Source organism: Bos mutus, chromosome 16 (assembly GCF_027580195.1).
Source record: "Bos mutus isolate GX-2022 chromosome 16, NWIPB_WYAK_1.1, whole genome shotgun sequence".
Taxonomy (NCBI): domain Eukaryota; kingdom Metazoa; phylum Chordata; class Mammalia; order Artiodactyla; family Bovidae; genus Bos; species Bos mutus.
The window spans coordinates 34,394,816-34,412,746 of NC_091632.1; the positions used below are offsets into that span (position 1 = coordinate 34,394,816).

General features: G+C 37.3%; 1 protein-coding gene across 1 annotated transcript in view; it reads left to right on the forward strand.

Annotated features, from left to right (window-relative positions):
- Positions 1-17,931, forward strand: part of SPEN (spen family transcriptional repressor) — a 92,460-nt gene that overhangs the window by 17,711 nt on the left and 56,818 nt on the right. The window contains 2 exon segments of the mRNA XM_070384976.1: positions 7,891-8,211; positions 11,316-11,792. Of these exon segments, the coding sequence (XP_070241077.1) occupies positions 7,891-8,211; positions 11,316-11,792 (798 nt within the window).

Genomic DNA, 17,931 nt, shown 5'->3' on the forward strand with positions numbered 1-17,931 from the left:
GGCTTCTCTGGTTGCAAACACAGGCTTCAGGCACCCGACCTATGGGCTCCATGGCTGAGGCTTCAGTTGTTGTGGTGCACTGGCTTAGTTACCCTGAGACATGTGGGATCCTCCTGGACCAGGGATTGAACCCATGTCCCTTGCATTAGCAGGCAGATTCTTATCCACTCTACTACCAGGAAAGTCTAAGTGAGTATTTTTGATTTCCAGTATTATGTTAGGAAAGGAAATTCTGACTTATGCTACAACATGGATGAACCTTGAAGACATCATGCTAGGTGAAATAAGTCACAGAAGAACAAACACTGTATGCGTCTACTTACATTAACTACCTGGAGCAGTCAAATTCATAGAGACAAAGTGGAATGGTGGTTCCATTTTTTGTTTTTAATTGTTATAAGCAGTACTGCTTACTAAGAAATCTTGTACACTGAGATGTGCAATTATACATGAATGAAAAATTCCTGTGAATGAAATTTCTGGGGATGTGTACTTAGTTCTGAATTTCTTTTTTCATTTATTTTTGACTGGGTCACAGGGCATGCGGAATCTTAGTTCACTGACCAGGGATCGAATCTGCACCCCCTGTGTTAGAAGCACAGAGTCCTAACCACTGGATGCTAGGAGTGTCCCGTTAATAAAGACACTATCAGATTGTCTTCCTTAGAGTTTATCTAATTTATACTCCTGCAGACAGTGTTATGAAAATATTATTTTCTTAGACTTTCACTGTTATCTAGATATTAATGTTTAGATTTTTGTTTTACATGGTACTCTTTTTGGATTTTTGAAATTTTGAGTGAAATTATTAAAGAGTTTCCTGTTTAGGTATTTTGCCAATTTTTTGGGGGGGAGCTTCTGTCTCCTTTGATTTGCAGAAGTTTGTATATTTAGGAAATCACTTATTTCTCCATTTGCAGGTATTTTTCCCCATTTGTCTTGACTGCATTTTGCAATTTAGGAGCTATAATTTTTACATGGTTTAATTTATATGGTCTTTTCCTTTATGACATAGGTATTTTATCTCATGCTGAGAGTCTGTAGAAGACTGTACAACAAACTATTAATTATTTATTTTTGGCAGAGAGAGAACACAAATCAGTAAGCTGTTACAAATCATTCTCCACCCCCTTCTTTTTCCACAACTCCCCCATTCCTCCAAGTAGAGCAACATTTTAGAATATTAGCTTTTCCTAAAAATGAGGCTGGGAGCCTGTGGTTGACTTCTCTTTGCTGGACGTAGGGATTCTGAGTCTGTTTTTGCCATCTTTAGTTATTATTTGTACAGTTCTTACTCCAAAGATAGGGTGTGATTAAAGGGGAATATGTTAATTTTTTAAGAGTAGCTTATAGATATGTTTTATACATTTATACTGAAAGAACTCGGTATTGCTGTGAAATGAAGATAGGTTTTGCTTGTCATCTAATGGGTTTCTTATCTTCCTAGGCAGTCATGCCTGAATGTCTTCGATGTGTGCCCATTTACAGGAAACGAGGCATTCAGTTGATTCATTGAGTAGGCCAAAAAGTTAGTTCGGGTATTCTGAAAACCCCGAATGAACAAAAACTTTTTGGCCAACCCAATATATTGAGGGTAACGTAGACACTTGTGACCAAAGGAGACATAAATTCTGATATATTAAAAGACAGTGACAGGGGCTTCCCTGGGAGTCCAGTGGTTTAAGAGTCCACCTTGCAATGCAGGGGACACTGGTTTGATCCTTGGTTGTAGAATATCCCACATGCCCTGGGGCAACTGAGTCCATGAGCCACAACTACCATTTGTTTTTTAGAATAATTGCAGAGTTGTACAGCCATCACCACTGACACCAGAATGTTTTTATCACTCCAGAATGAAACCTATTAGCAGTCATTCCCCATTCTTTCTTTTCCCCGACTTCTGGCATCCACGAATCTTTTCTCCTTCTGTGTGTTTGTCTATTTTGGACCTTTTACATATGAAATCATACAATATGTAATTGGCTTCTTTTACTTAGTATAATATCTTCGAGATTCATCCATTGTTGTAGCATGTATTAGGACTTCATTCCTTTTTATTGCCGAATGACATTCCGTTGAATGGACCTACCACATTTTAAAAACTCCACTCAGCAATTGAACCTTTTTTTTGGCTATTATGAATAATGATATTGTGACATTTCTGTGTTTTTCTGTGGACATACATTTTCACTTCATATCTAGGAGAAGAATTGCTGAATTACATGGTTCTAAGTTGAACATTTTCAGGAACTTCCAAATTGATTTCCAAAGTGACTGTACCATTTTGCCATTTCACCAGCAATGCCTTAGGGTTTAGAAATCTTTGGAAAATCTTAGAAATCTTCTTATCCTAATCACTTGTTATTGTCTGTCATTTTTATTTTCGCCATTGTATTGAATGTGAAGTGTTATCTCACTATGGTTTTGGTTCTTATTTTCCTAAAGTCTGATGTTGTTAAGCGAATTTTTGTGTGTTTATTGGCTGTTTACCTTTTTGGGAGAAATTGCCCATATAGCCTTTGCCTATTTTTAAATTGCAATATGTCTTTTTCATTGTTGAGTTGTAAGAACTATCAGATAAATAATTTGCAAATATTTTCTATTTTCTGGGCTTATAGCAATTTTTCATCCTTTGGACAGGGTAAAACTATTAACTTGTAATTTGTGATTGTCATGCTAACAATTTAAATTTATCTTTGTCATTCTAGATAATTGTTAAAACAGGTTCTTCCTTTGGTTTTTAACTTATTTAAATTGATAATGAGACATATGACGTATTAAAATATCAACATCTTATTTGGTTATGTCCAAATTGCAGGAGTTTTACAATCTAAATATATGATTCTGAGCTACATACTACATTTAATGTGTTGATGTATGGGGAGTATCAGTAATTGTAAATGATGTAGCTTTAATGTCTACCTCCACTATGTTGAGGACCAGAAATAGCTGTGATTTATTTGAAAAGATTGGGATTGTACATTTAAATGGCTAAATAGCTAATTTTATGTTATATTTTATTGCAATGAAAATTTAAAAAAATTTGACCTGTGACTATATAGGAAAATTGTGGCCAGCTCCAGTTTAAATGCTGTTAAGAACCCCTGGAGGAGGGCATGGCAACCCACTCCAGTATTCTTGCCTGGAGAATCCCATGGACAGAGGAGCCTGGCATAGGGTCCATAGACTTGCACAGAGTCAGACATGACTGAATTGACTTAGCACACACACACATAATGCATTTAAATGTCTAGCGGAGTCTGCATTTTGGTATTCTTGAAGTATTTGTAGTCACTGGTATAGGAAATAAAAGTCTAACACAGAGGGGAAACCAGTCTTTTGGTCTAAATATAGGATCAAGTCATTGATTTATAAATTTTGTAATTTCTTCATAAAATTTTATTACTATAAAAGGTTTCTATAAGTGTTGATGTTATAGCATTGTTACAGATAGCTTGGTGGTTGTGAAGGATATATTTATAACCCAACTGTTTGAGTTTGGAAGAGGAATGATTTTGAATATTTTAATAATGTAAAAAATTGTTGTTTAGTTGCAAAGTCGTGTCCAACTCTTTAGCAACCCCATAGACTGAGCCATCAGGAAAGCCCATAAATAGATGTGTAAGGGAGACCAGGTGAAAGTGAAGGAGAATTTGCTCAGTCCTGTCTGACTCTTTGCGACCCTATGGACTGTAGCCCACCAGGCTCCTCCCGTGGAATTTTCCAGGCAAGAGTACTGGAGTGGGTTGCCATTTCTTTCTCCAGGGATCTTTCTGTCCCAGGGATCGAACCTGGGTCTTTCACATTGTAAGCAGATGCTTTTACCATCTGAGCCACCAGGGAAGCCATCGCAGTAAATGTGGCATTATTTAGGGTTATTTTAAAACTCTCTCTTAAAAACTTTTAAGAACTATAGTGTATGTTGATAAATTTAATATTTTTTGATGGTGAACATTTTTGACCAAATAGAAACCAATGTAATATTTTTTGACTTGTGTTTTTGAAAACAAACCTTTTAGGTTTTATATACTACAACTGGTAGCAATCAAATATGATTTCTCAAGTTTATGTTCTCATTTTTAAAAAGTTTAGGTTCTCTTGATTCTTTAAAGCTAGAAGTGAATTAACTTATTACTATAAGCAGTGACTATGTAACTTAAAAAATTCTGTGCATATTACTGGAGACTCTTTGATAGATTCTCTGAAAACCTATAGCTAAGGCTTGATGTTTTTAAAAAAAGGAAATATTATCTAATTGTGATTTTATTATTTTTGTTCTTTTTTTCTTTTTTAATTAGTAAATGTTAGGTAATGTTTCATCTTGAACACTTGAGGACTACTTGAGTACTATAGGAAATGTGTTGTTTTGAAAAGAGTAGACAAAACCAGGAAATCACGTTTACGTTTTGTTTTTGTTGTTCAGTTGCTAAGTTGTGTTCGACTCTTTGAGATCCCATGGACAACAGCATGCCAGGCTTCCCTGTCCTTCACTATCTTCTGAAGTTTGCTGAAACTCATATCCATTGAGTCAGTGATGCCATTCAACCATCTCATCTGTCACCCCTTTCTCCTCCTGCCCTTAATCTTTCCCAGCATCAAGGTCTGTTCCAGTGAGTCAGCACTGCATCAGGTTGCCGAAGTATTCAAGCTTCAACATCAGTTCTTCCAGTGAATATTCAGGGTTGATTTCCTTTGGATTGACTCATTTGATCTTCTTGCTGTCCAAGGAACTCTCATGAGTCTTTTCCAGCGCCACAGTTCAAAGGCATCAATTCTTTGGTGCTTAGCCTTCTTTATGGTCCATCTATCACATCTGTACATGCTGAGTTTTTATGAATATGAAGAGTTAAGCAGCTTTTTTCTTTTTTTTTTTTTTTAAGATTTGGGTGTTTCTAGTCTACTCAGTGTAAAAGAGTAATGTAATAGCTGATGAAGTTCTTTGTTAAATTTGGAGACAAATTTGTATTTTGTTTCCAGAGTGTACTCTCCTTATATAACAATGATGGGGACTGTGAGCCCACCATTTTGATGAAGGAGGCCCATCTGACTTTGTTTTCATAATCTGTGCATTGAGTATTTGGTCCCTCTTTTCAGTATTGCATTTAGCTCTTTGTTATTCAGAATTTAAGCTTAAATATTTGTTTTTCCTGTAGTAGTTTGGCTTTTTTTTTGACGGAGAGTTGCCTGATGCTTCCCTCTTTTCTCTTTCTTCTTTCTAATAGAATAAACCTTTGTGCTCTTGGGCTGAAGTGATTAGTTGTGTATGTGTGTGCATGTTAAAATATACAAAATACAAAATTTATTATTTTAACCATTTGACGTGTACAGTTGGTGACATTACGTGCATTCACAGGGAAGTCCCTGGTGGTCCAGTGGTTGGATTTGGTGCTTTTACTGCCAGGGCTCCAGCTTCCATCCCTGGTTGGGGAACTAATCCTGGAAGATGCTTGGCATAGCCAAAAAAAAGTGTACTTAAAATGTTATGTAACCATTAGCACTATTTCTAGAATTTTTTCATTCCATACAAAATTCCATTCTGTACCATTAAGCAGTATCTCCCCAACCTTTATTCTACTTTGTCTTCATGAATTTGTCTATTCCAGATACCTCATATAAGTGGAATCATAAATTAATTGTCCTTTTGTGTCTGGCTTATTTCATTTAGTATGATGTTTTCAAGGTTTATCCATGTTCTAGCACATATCAAAACTTTATTTCTTTTTATGTCTTAATATTCCATTTTATGTATATACCACATTTCATTTTATTCATTCATCCATTGATGGACACGGGTTGTTTCCATCTTTTGGTGTTTGTGAATAACGACATTGGTGCACATGTACCAACATTGGTACATATGAGGGCTTCCCTCATAGCTCAGTTGGTAAAGAATCTGCCTGTGATGCAGGAGACCCTGGTTCAATTCCTGGGTTGGGAAGATCTGCTGGAGAAGGGATAGGCTACCCACTCCAGTATTCTTGGGCTTCCCTTGTAGCTCAGCTGGTAAAGAATCCATCTGCAATGCAGGAGACCCTGGTTCAATTCCTGGGTTGGGAAGATCCACTGGAGAAGGGATAGGCTACCCACTCCAGTAATCTTGGGCTTCCCTTGTGGCTCAGCTGGTAAAGAATCTGCCTGCAATGAGGGAGACCTGGGTTCGATCCCTGGGTTGGGAAGATCCCCTGGAGAAGGGAAAGGCTACCCACTCCAGTATTCTGGCCTGGAGAATTCTGTGGACTAAGTCCATGGAGTCGCAAAGAGTCGGACACGACTGAGCGACTTTCACCTTCACCTTCACCATCATTGGTGCTCAAATAGTTGAGCCCTTGTTTTCATTTGTCTTGGGTATATACCTAGGAAGTGCTGGGTCATATGATCATTCTTTGCTTAACTTTTGGAGAAAATGCTACTTTTCCACAGTGGCTGTACCTTTTTACAGTTCCAGCAGCTATGCAGGAGGTTTCAGATTTCTCCATATCCTTGCCAATACTTGTTCTGTTCTGTTCTCTTTTCTAATAGCCAGACTAGTGGGTGTGAACTGAGTGGTATTTTATTGTGGTTTTGATTTGTATTTCCCTAATGACTAATGATTTTGAGCATCTTTTTCTGTGCTTGTCTGCCATCTGTATATCTTCTTTGGAGAAGTGTCTTCTCCAGTTTTTAAAAAGTGAGTTAAGATTTCTTAGATTCTTGATACAAGTCATTTGTCAGATACATTTGAAGGTATTTTTTATGTTTATATTTCTGTTTCTATCATTTTATTCCCCAAATTTAAAAGATCCTTTCATCAATTAATTTATCCCACGTAATTTCGTTACATCTAGTTCAGTTGCGTGATGAAACTGGATTTTAGGATTATGTTTCCCTTGTGAGATGTAACAACTTAAATCATACTAGAGAATATAAATGAAACGTCCCACTTTCTGATAATATCAGCTTCTTCAGGGGAAGTGTAAAATTACGATCTTGGATTGTCAGCATGTAAGAGTGTTATATTTAAAAGCGCTGTGCCTGCCTTTTTAAAATGCCAAATTAAAAAAAAAAGCCAAATTACAGGGATATATAAAATACAATTAAGTCCTAATGAAATTAGAAGAATTTTCTTGAATTTTAAAATTCTAGACAATTATGTTTTTACGTGCATGCTTCAGAATATAAATGGTGCCGTACAGGTTTTCTTTTTGTACATAGTAAACAATATTTTTGGAATGAAAATGAGAACATAGAGTCTGTCAAAAGATTTTCTGATGTATTAATTTATATAAACAATTTAGTTATACATAAATTATAAATTTTAACACTTTTTCTTTTAATCCCCTGGAAAAGAGAATTAAATAGCAAAAAATTACATTAAAAATTAGGACTGATACTTGCACATGCACAGAATATTTGAATTTATTTTGCCTTCCAGTAAGGAGTGTTTGAAATCATCTTATTTTTTCAGTAAAATCATTTTCACTTAATGAATTAAATTAAAATGAAATCTGTAGAATAGCTATTTTCAGCTACAGTTTTTACTTGAATAAAAATCTCTTAAGACTGGTAAGTTACTTCGATTATCTTAGGTATAATATCCTATTTTAGGATGTAAAATTCCTAAAAACTTATGAAAGTCATTCAGCTTAGTGTTCTAGAAAGGTAAAGTCAGTTTATAGCAAATACTGTATTTACAAATGAGAGCAATAAAACAATCTGGTAAAAAGGTTTGTAAATATTTGCCTCAAAAAAGAAAAATATGAGTATACAAGACATTTAAAATTAACTCGCAACCTGTCCCCTATACATGCATAATATAAATTGTTTAAATATAAGAAACATTTTTAAAACTATTTTTGGAAAATTATTACCATGCAGCAATAACATTGATTATTTATTTATTTTTTTTTTTAGATATGGCCGCGTGGAAAGTGTCAAAATTCTCCCAAAGAGGGGTTCTGAAGGAGGAGTGGCCGCCTTTGTGGATTTTGTGGACATCAAAAGTGCACAGAAAGCTCACAACTCAGTCAACAAAATGGGAGATAGAGACCTACGCACGGATTATAATGAACCAGGCACCATTCCAAGTGCTGCTCGGGGATTGGATGATACAGTTTCCATAGCATCTCGTAGTAGAGAGGTTTCTGGGTTCAGAGGAGGTGGTGGAGGGCCTGCTTATGGCCCCTCACCATCACTTCATGCACGAGAAGGACGTTATGACCGGAGACTTGATGGGTAAGTTCCAAGGTTTCTGTAGGCAGGTATTTTGTATTTGATATGGTGAGAAACAGAAACTCGTATTTAGGGGCCCCAGATGGATTTAAAGTTTTGGGCATTCTCAATGTTTCCTATTTTGGGTTGGAAACGGAAGTGATTTCTATCCCAGTGGCTGGTATCTTATGGAATCGTAGAGGATATTTCCTGCAGCTGATTGGATATCTACTGCTGAGATATAAAGTGGTGGAAGATTTTGTATGGCAGCATCATTTTTGGAGTTACCTGTCTTCTAGACTTTTATTCCTTCTCTTGGATAATGTTAAGGCTTTCCTTGGATATATCTCTTCTACCTGATGGAGCTACTTGGCTACAGATTTTGTGGTTGTACTATATGGAATATTTCTGGAATATTAGAGCCTACAGATTCTTTTAGAATTTGATATTTGCTTCTCAGTTTTCACTGCACGAAGTGTATGAACGAATTGGTATGTCACCAAAAAACCTAGCAGTCCATATAATTCGACCTCTTGGATTCTACAAACAATACTTTGACCTGGAAATATGTATTTGGATGAAGAGGAGTGAAGGCAATCCTTGATTTTTCCATTTTGGATCTACACAGTTTCCATGTTGGAATTATACTCCTTGATGGAATGGGGGAAAATTGAGATGATGGACGTTCCTAAATCCTGGAATATAGCCCTTCTTTTCTAATTGCTGGAATGTATGGGATATCATGTTGTCAAGATTCCATTAGCCCAAGAGAAGAGGATTACTATCCTGTTTCTTAAGCAAGTTGCTGTCCAATTAAAGGTACTTTAGCTTTGAACACATGGTGATGATCAGTTGTGGATACAGCAATCAAAATGGACTTTGCTGGATGGCTACAAAGGTGAACTTTTGGCGAGCAACTGTGCCTTCCTCATTTGGTGGAATCATAGAGGATATTTCCTCTTCTGTCAGCTGCCTGATTCATACTTAGGGCTGGAGATTTTTGTGAATGTGGATCAATTTATAATTTTCTACTGTCTCAAGAAAGAAGTCTGGGGGTTTGAGAGTTACAGTTTGTCTGGGACTGCTTGCTTCCAGTGGAATTATTTTATCTGGTCATTAAGATTTTTTTTCCTTGTGGTTCATCTAAATATCATTTGACACCCTTGCCCATTAAGAAGGTGGATTACCCCCAAAAGAGGGGCCAAAATTGGGGAAGTTATGTTCACAATTCTCTCCCTAGATTTAATTGGGATTATAGGTCGTGGTTCCACACTTGGAAAAGGTTGGTATATCCTGACCTGTGTATATTAGCCCCTCTCCTAACCCAAGTCAAACTTTCTTTTTTTCCCCACTAACTCTAGAATTATTTAGTACTAATAGATGATTCAAAGAATAGCTATTAGATTTCAGCTCTGCTATCTCTTGTGCCTGCCTTCTGTATCTTCTAATGGATAAGAACTGTGCATATTTATAAAATATCTGATATAGCAGTAATTCTCCTAGAACTATTATCTGTTGCTTCTGTTATATCATTAATAATAGCTCTTACTGATTAACATTTGATAGGGTACTAATTGAATTATTTATGACATTTTCTCTCTTGAGTCTCAGAAGAACCCCTCTTCTTTGTTAGACAGTGAAATATCTATCCAAATTCCAGAAATGTAGCAAATAAAAAAGGAGAGTCATTTAATATACTTAAGTAGGAAAGATAATATTGAATTTTTTTGCCATGCCAGTTGCTTTGCATAATAGCAAAAACAAAATACAGCCTAGGAGAATGTATGATTGCTTCTAAGTGAGATGGTGAAAATGAAGGTTAGTGGAGAGATTTGGAATCTAAGCATGTATTGGAAACACAGTATTAGTTGTAAGATTTTTGCCACATATTCTTCATTGCAGAGATTCTAATTCTTCTGTATCTTTCATAGTTCCTTAATCACTTTTGATAAAAGATAGACCCAAAGGTAAGGTTGAGAAGAGACTCAACCTCATGCTTGAGATTCAAGTGAACTGGTGTTTTAGGAACTTTCTTAATAAGTAGAGAACTGAAGATTTCTTTGTAGGATTGGAATTGGTTTTTAATATTAACATATAATTGCATGTGTATAATTGTACATGCAGCAGTTTTTGTACTCATAGATTGACAAGTGTTCATGCCCTACAGAAAAAAACTTTTATAGTTAAACCATTGCTAAAAACTGAATTTTATAGTTCGCAAAGTTGCCTTATTTCATCAGAGGCAATTTGAGTATAACTAAAACCCTAAGCGAATATATTTCTTTTAACCATTAAGTAATACATTAACAGACTGAATTATGGACTAGGCATTTAAAAATTATTTGTAATTTGATAGCACAAGAAGATAAAATAACCATTATTCTTTAATTAGTTAAATTTATCATAGAATAGCATGTGGCAGCCCAATATTTTGATATCCTAAGTGGTTTTTGGTTTGATTTTCTTTTTTAAGATCCTGTTTTTATTATTAAGTGTGATTGTTTGGGCACAGCAATTTACATAATTTACTAATGTTATAATTACCCAAGAAATTGAAAGTTAATATGAAAAAGTTATACTTAACATTTTTTTCTATACTTCTTTGAAAATGCCCTCCTATTGCTGGGACATGGGCATGCATTGCAATGAGGCTTTCATGTCTGTGTGAAAAACATATCATGGAAATTTTGCCTGAAATATATTTACAAAGTAAATACAGTTTGGCATATATTTTAATCCGATGAAAGTATAGAAAGTTTAATTTTCATATTAAAATAAAAGTCTCTTCTTGTTCCATTAAATTTAAAATAAAAAAGGAAATGGCACATGTCTATTTCTGTATATAAGCCAGAAAATCCCTAATAAAAAGAGCAGCTTGACTTACAGAACACTAGTCATGAAAGCCCAATATACAGTTACAACAGTTATTGCTTAGCTGTGGAAATAAGTTTTGGAGTCAAGTAAAATGTTAAGCTTGTTAATGTTTGCTTACTAAAGTAGGTTACTGCTGTTTAGAAAATGACCAGTTGCACAAAGAAAGTGCTGAAGTGAATGTTTGCATGACTTGCTTTTAGATTTGCTTTCCCGTTTCTGATTGATTAAATATTTTTCCCCCCTCCTAAATGCAGGGCTTCAGATAACAGGGAGCGTGCTTATGAACATAGTGCCTATGGACACCATGAACGGGGGACGGGAGGATTTGATCGGACAAGACATTACGATCAGGATTACTATAGAGATCCTCGAGAGCGGACTTTACAACATGGGCTCTATTATACTTCTCGGAGTCGAAGTCCAAACCGTTTTGATGCTCATGACCCCCGATACGAACCTAGGGCTCGGGAGCAGTTTACACTGCCCAGTGTGGTACACAGGGATACCTACAGGGATGACATTACCCGGGAGGTACGAGGCAGAAGGCCCGAGCGGAATTACCAGCACAGCAGGAGTCGGTCACCACACTCATCCCAGTCTAGAAATCAGTCTCCTCAGAGGCTGGCTAGTCAAGCGTCTAGACCCACAAGGTCCCCTAGCGGCAGCGGCTCTAGAAGTAGATCCTCCAGTAGTGATTCAATCAGCAGCAGCAGTAGTACCAGCAGTGACAGGTAGGTTAACAGTCTTTTGTTATCAGAGACAAGGTCTTGAATAAATTGTTACAAATGTGCTACCATCAGTGGTACTGATTTTTAGTACAGTAATGTTTTTGGAAGTAATCTTGGCTCATGTATATAATGAATGAAGAAACTTTGATTAGCCCTGTAGCCAACAAATTAACTATTTTCCCAAGTACTCAGATCTAAATGATGATTTGCAAATACTGTTTCATCCTTCAGATGCTGAATGTTAAAATTGCCAAAAAGGAAGAAAAGCAATAACTTCAGTTGTATGAAACAAATCTTGTGCCATACAATGAACTTTCAAAGTTCTTTAATTTCTTAGTGTATACTATTATTTGGTTGAAAATTTGTAAAAGCTGTTGGGGTAAAGATATCTTTAGTATTGGTGAAATATATTGTTGATATGTTTATTATCAATGTATAAATTGACGTGTACATTTTAACTAATTTTAACATCAAGATGGTAATCAATTTATAAACTCCAGTAGGAAAGCTTTCTTTAAAATTCAGGTTGTGTCTTTGCTGTTCACTAAGGGTGAGTAGGCTAATTTTGTTAGTTGGGATTTTTTTCTTTTTTTTTTTTTTTACAAAAGAGTTGTTGTCTTTCAAAGATGAAAATGATAAATTGAAAATAATCTTAACAAGAAACATCTTATAAGTTAGGTTATGGGTTTTGAAGTAATAGGTCAAGGTTAAAAAAAAATCAAGGTAGACAGTATACTAAGTTTATAATCTTGGACAAGTTACTAAAGCTCTCTAGGCCTCAGCTTTCTCGTCTTTGATAAGAACCATGTTTCCTAAAGTTATTTGGAAGGTTAAAATGAAAAAATCCTTAAAGGGCTTAGCTTGATACCTATATATGTTAAATACCTCCTTCAGTAACTCCTAGCTGTTGTTACTGCTACTACTTGAGATGTTGGTAGTCTTCAGTATTTTCTGTTTCTCTTTACTGTTATTCAACATGTTAATCTCAGACATTCTAGTTTTAAATTTAAATTTGTATTTAAATGTATTTTAAATTTGCAAGAGACAAATTCTTTGACCTAATTAAAATGCCCAGATTATTTTTCCTTTAGTATTGCCTGCTTAGAATTAACTTAAAAGTAAATGATCATGTAATTGATAAAAGCCTCCTTTTATGCCTCCTGAGTTTTCTGATTCAAAACAATAAATAGAAGCATTTATTTATACATCTATCTATCTAGATGTAATTCAAATATTCTGGAAGATGTAGCATATTATAGTGAAGCAGGCAGTTTAAGTCGGAACAGTTAAGTTCTGGCTCCAGCTTTGCAGCTGTGACATGGTTGAGACCCTTAACTTCTTTTGATATCATTTGATGTATTGTTGAGTTAAAGGATTGACAATATTCATTTGAATTCTATAAATTGATTATAAAATCTTGTCATGATTCACTTTCTTCTGCATAGAGTTGGCCTAAGATACTTAAGTTTTAGTCATTTTCCCCAAACCTACCTCAGTAAAGGGATGGTACTGCACTCCACTGAATCAAAACTTTTTGAAAAGTCAAGCAATTGAAGAAGTGTGGAAGTTAGAGATGAACTGCATGGCTTTCAGAAGGGTGGCATTGTACTTTGGTGGGAGTTTGTGGTTTGGGATTTGGCCCTTGGAGTTGTGGGCTCAAAAACTTGAACCCAGAGGTGATCTGATGAATTTTGATGGAGCTAATTGCTGTATACATAATCAAAAGAAACAGTTGTATGCTTCTGACTATTTACATTCAGAAAGATAACTGCCACAAAGGCAGGATGAGCTTGGGAAATCTACATGGAGACTAAATTACAACTGTAGAGGATATTTTCTCCTGTGTCAACTGCCTGAATCATACTTAGGGCTGAAGATTTTTATGATTTAGAGCTATGAAGGATATGTAGAACTTCAGAAAGGAGATACGAATTTTGGGCTAGACAGGGAACATTGTGAGCAGAAGGAACAACTTGAAGAGATACAAGTAGGTGGAAGAATGTTTTGAGAACAGCAAATAATTTAGTATGACTTAACCATGCTAATGTTTTTGGGTTTTATTTTTTATGCAGAGATGAGCCATTGAAGGATTTTGAGAAGGGAAATAGCTTATTGAGATCTGTGCTTTAGAAAGGCATCTGCTTTAGAATAAGAAAGAGAGATTCCAGTTAGACAATTTCAGTATTGCATAGAAGGAAAACTTGGACATTGAGAGTGCCTAACTTGGGAAAAGTGGACGTTGTAATAACATTCAGATGATATCGATTTATGAAAAAGAGAATCAACTTTTTTGAAGACATGAAGAGCCTTTTGGTGCCATTCTGTAAAAACAGGGCCAGGTAGGTCTTCCTTTGTGCACACTGCAGAGCCAGATAAGTGTATTGCCTTTCTCTGAGTACACATTCAAATGGTTGAAATACTTAGCTACAATTCTTAGTAAAGAGGAAGGTGAAACCAAAATTGATGTAATAGTCAAAAGAGTGGTCATTATATTGTTACTGAATCAAGTACAGAGAAATAAAATATTTGGGTGTTCAGAGCACATCCATTGTCTTGGGGTTCATCCCCCCTTTTATCAGATATCCTCCTTCCCTCTATAATTATATTGATTACAAAACATGTTATTTTTTTAAAAGATTTATTTTTTGGCTGTGGTGGGTCTTTGTTGCTGCACATAGGCTTTCTCTATTTGTGGCGAGTTGGGGCTACTCTTTGTTGGGGTGCACAGACTTCTCGTTGCAGGGACTTCTCTTGTTGTGGAGCACAGGCTCTAGGCATGCCGGCTTCAGTAGTTGCAGTGCATGGGCTCCGTAATTACGGCTTACAGGCTTCAGAGTACTGGTTCAGTAGTCGTGATGCAGGGGCTTAGTTGCTCCGAGTAATGTAGGATCTTCCCAGACCAGGGATTGAACCCATGTCCCTTGCATTGTAAGGTGGATTCTTAACCACTGGACCATCAGGGAAAGTGAAAGTGAAAGTCACTCAGTTGTGTCTGACTCTTTGTGACCCCATGGACTATACAGTCCATGGAATTCCCCAGGCCAGAATACTGGAGTGGGTAGCCTTTCCGTTCTCCAGGGGATCTTCCCAACCCAGGCATTGAACCCAGGTCACCCCCATTGCAGGCAGATTCTTTGCCAGCTGAGCTACGAGGGAATCCCCTCAAAATGTAATATTTTGTTATTGTCAATTCACAATGTTCAATGCCCCTTGGAAGAAATAAGTTCTTTTTTGTAATCCTTAAAACTTAGATTGTGAAATGGTGACATTCCAAGTCCTTTAAAAATGTTTTAAATCAACAGGTTATCAGTTCAGTTCAGTTCAGTCGCTCAGCCGTGTCTAACTCTTTGCAACCCCATGAATCGCAGCATGCCAGGCCTCCCTGTCCAACACCAACACCTGGAGTTCACTCAGACTCACGGCCATCGAGATGGTGATGCCATCCAGCCATCTCATCCTCTGTCGTCCCCTTTTCCTCCTGCCCCCAATCCCTCCCAGCATCAGAGTCTTTTCCAATGAGTCAACTCTTCACATGAGATGGCCACAGTACTGGAGTTTCAGCTTCAGCATCATTCCTTCCAAAGAAATCCCAGGGCTGATCTCCTTCAGAATGGACTGGGTGGATCTCCTTGCAGTCCAAGGGACTCTCAAGAGTCTTCTCCAACACCACAGTTCAAAAGCATCAAGTCTTCAGCGCTCAGCTTTCTTCACAGTCCAACTCTCACATCCATACATGACCACGGGAAAAACCATAGCCTTGACTAGACGGACCTTTGTTGGCAAAGTAATGTCTCTGCTTTTGAATATGCTATCTAGGTTGGTCATAACTTTCCTTCCAAGGAGTAAGCATCTTTTAATTTCATGGCTGCAGTCACCATCTGCAGTGATTTGGGAGACCAAAAAAATAAAGTCTGACACTGTTTCCACTGTTTCCTCATCTATTTCCCATGAAGTGATGGGACCAGATGCCATGATCTTCGTTTTCTGAATGTTGAGCTGTAAGCCAACTTTTTCACTCTCCTCTTTCACTTTCATCAAGAGGTTTTTTAGTTCCTCTTCACTTTCTGCCATAAGGGCGGTGTCATCTGCATATCTGAGGTTATTGCTATTTCTCCCGGCAATCTTGATTCCAGCTTGTGCTTCTTCCAGCCCAGTGCTTCTCATGATGTACTCTGCATATAAGTTAAATAAGCAGGGTGACAATATACAGCCTTGACGTACTCCTTTACCTATTTGGAACCAATCTGTTGTTCCATGTCCAGTTCTAACTGTTGCTTCCTGACCTGCATACAAATTTCTCAAGAGGCAGATCAGGTGGTCTGGGATTCCCATCTCTTTCAGAATTTTCCACAGTTGATTGTGATCCACACAGTCAAAGGCTTTGGCATAGTCAATAAAGCAGAAATAGATGTTTTTCTGGAACTCTCTTGCTTTTTCCATGATCCAGCGGATGTTGGCAATTTGATCTCTGGTTCCTCTGCCTTTTCTAAAACCAGCTTGAACATCTGGAAGTTCATGGTTCACGTATTGCTGAAGCCTGGCTTGGAGAATTTTGAGCATTACTTTACTAGCGTGTGAGATGAGTACAATTGTGCGGTAGTTTAGCATCCTTTGGCCTTGCCTTTCTTTGGGATTGGAATGGAAACTGACCTTTTCCAGTCCTGTGGCCACTGTTGAGTTTTCCAAATTTGCTGGCATATTGAAGTGCAACACTCACAGCAGCATCTTTCAGGATTTGAAATAGCTCAACTGGAATTCCATCACCTCTACTAGCTTTGTTTGTAGTAATGCTTTCTAAGGCCCACTTGACTTCACATTCCAGGATGTCTGGCTCTAGGTGAGTGACCATATCATTGTGATTATCTTGGTCGTGAAGCTCTTTTTTGTACAGTTCTTCTGTGTATTCTTGCCACCTCTTCTTAATATCTTCTGCTTCTTTTAGGTCCATACCATTTCTGTCCTTTATCGAGCCCATCTTTGCATGAAATGTTCCGTTGGTATCTCTAATTTTCTTGAAGAGATCTCTAGTCTTTCCCATTCTGTTAAAATATAGCTTGGTTTTATCTATAAAAGAGGTTTCTATTCTATCTGTATGACTGACTGGAAAATTAATCATCCTCTGTGCCCCTTAATTGTTACAGCTTTGGTGAACAGATTCCTAGCAGTGCATTTCAAATGAGCAAACATGGGCTTGATGACAGTCTCACTGTGAAGTCCTTGTAAATGATACACTAACTGTTTCTGCCAAACTATTCACAGTATTTATTTAGCTGCTGACAAGATGAGGGGCAGGTCGCTTAATGTTACAAACTTCCTGTGTGCAGAGAGCTGTGCTGCTGCTGCTGCTAAGTCGCTTCAGTCGTGTCCAACTCTGTGAGATCCCATAGACGGCAGCCCACCAGGCTCTCCCATCCCTGGGATTCTCCAGGCAAGAGTACTGGAGTGGGTTGCCATTGCCTTCTCCAAGACCTGTGCTACTGGGTGTCTATTTTTTTCTCTGTCTTGGTTATTTAGGGAGGCCCTTTTCTTTTCAAAATAAATTTTAAATACATAAGTTAAAAACTTATGTATTTAAGTTGGGGGTCAGCCTTTTTCTTTTTTGTTCCTCCTTTTGGTTTGTCCAAAGAATATGTCAAGTAACCTACAGACTTTTATTCTTTCTAATCACAGAAACAGGCATTTAGATGGAAACCCGTAAAACAAATGTAGTAATAAGCACAGATAACTGCATATAAATAACTGTCGTTGGTTGTTGTTCAGTCGCTCAGTTGTGTCTGACTCTCTGCAGCCCCATGGACTCCAGCACGCCAGGGCTCCCTGTCTTTCACCATCTCCTGGAGCTTGCTCAGACTCATGTCCATTGAATCAGTGATGCCATCCAACCATCTCGTCTTGTGTCATTCCCTTCTTCTGCCTTCAGTCTTTCCCAGCATCAGGGTCTTTTCCAGCGAGTCTACTCTTCGCATCAGATGGCCAGAGCTTGGCGTCAGTCCTTCCAATGAATTCAGGGTTGATTTCCTTTAGGATTGACTGGTTTGATCTCCTTGCTGTCCAAGGGACTGTCAAGAGTCTTCTCCAACACCACAGTTCAAAAGCATCAATTCTTCAGTGCTTAGCCTTCTTTATAGTCTAAGTCTCACAG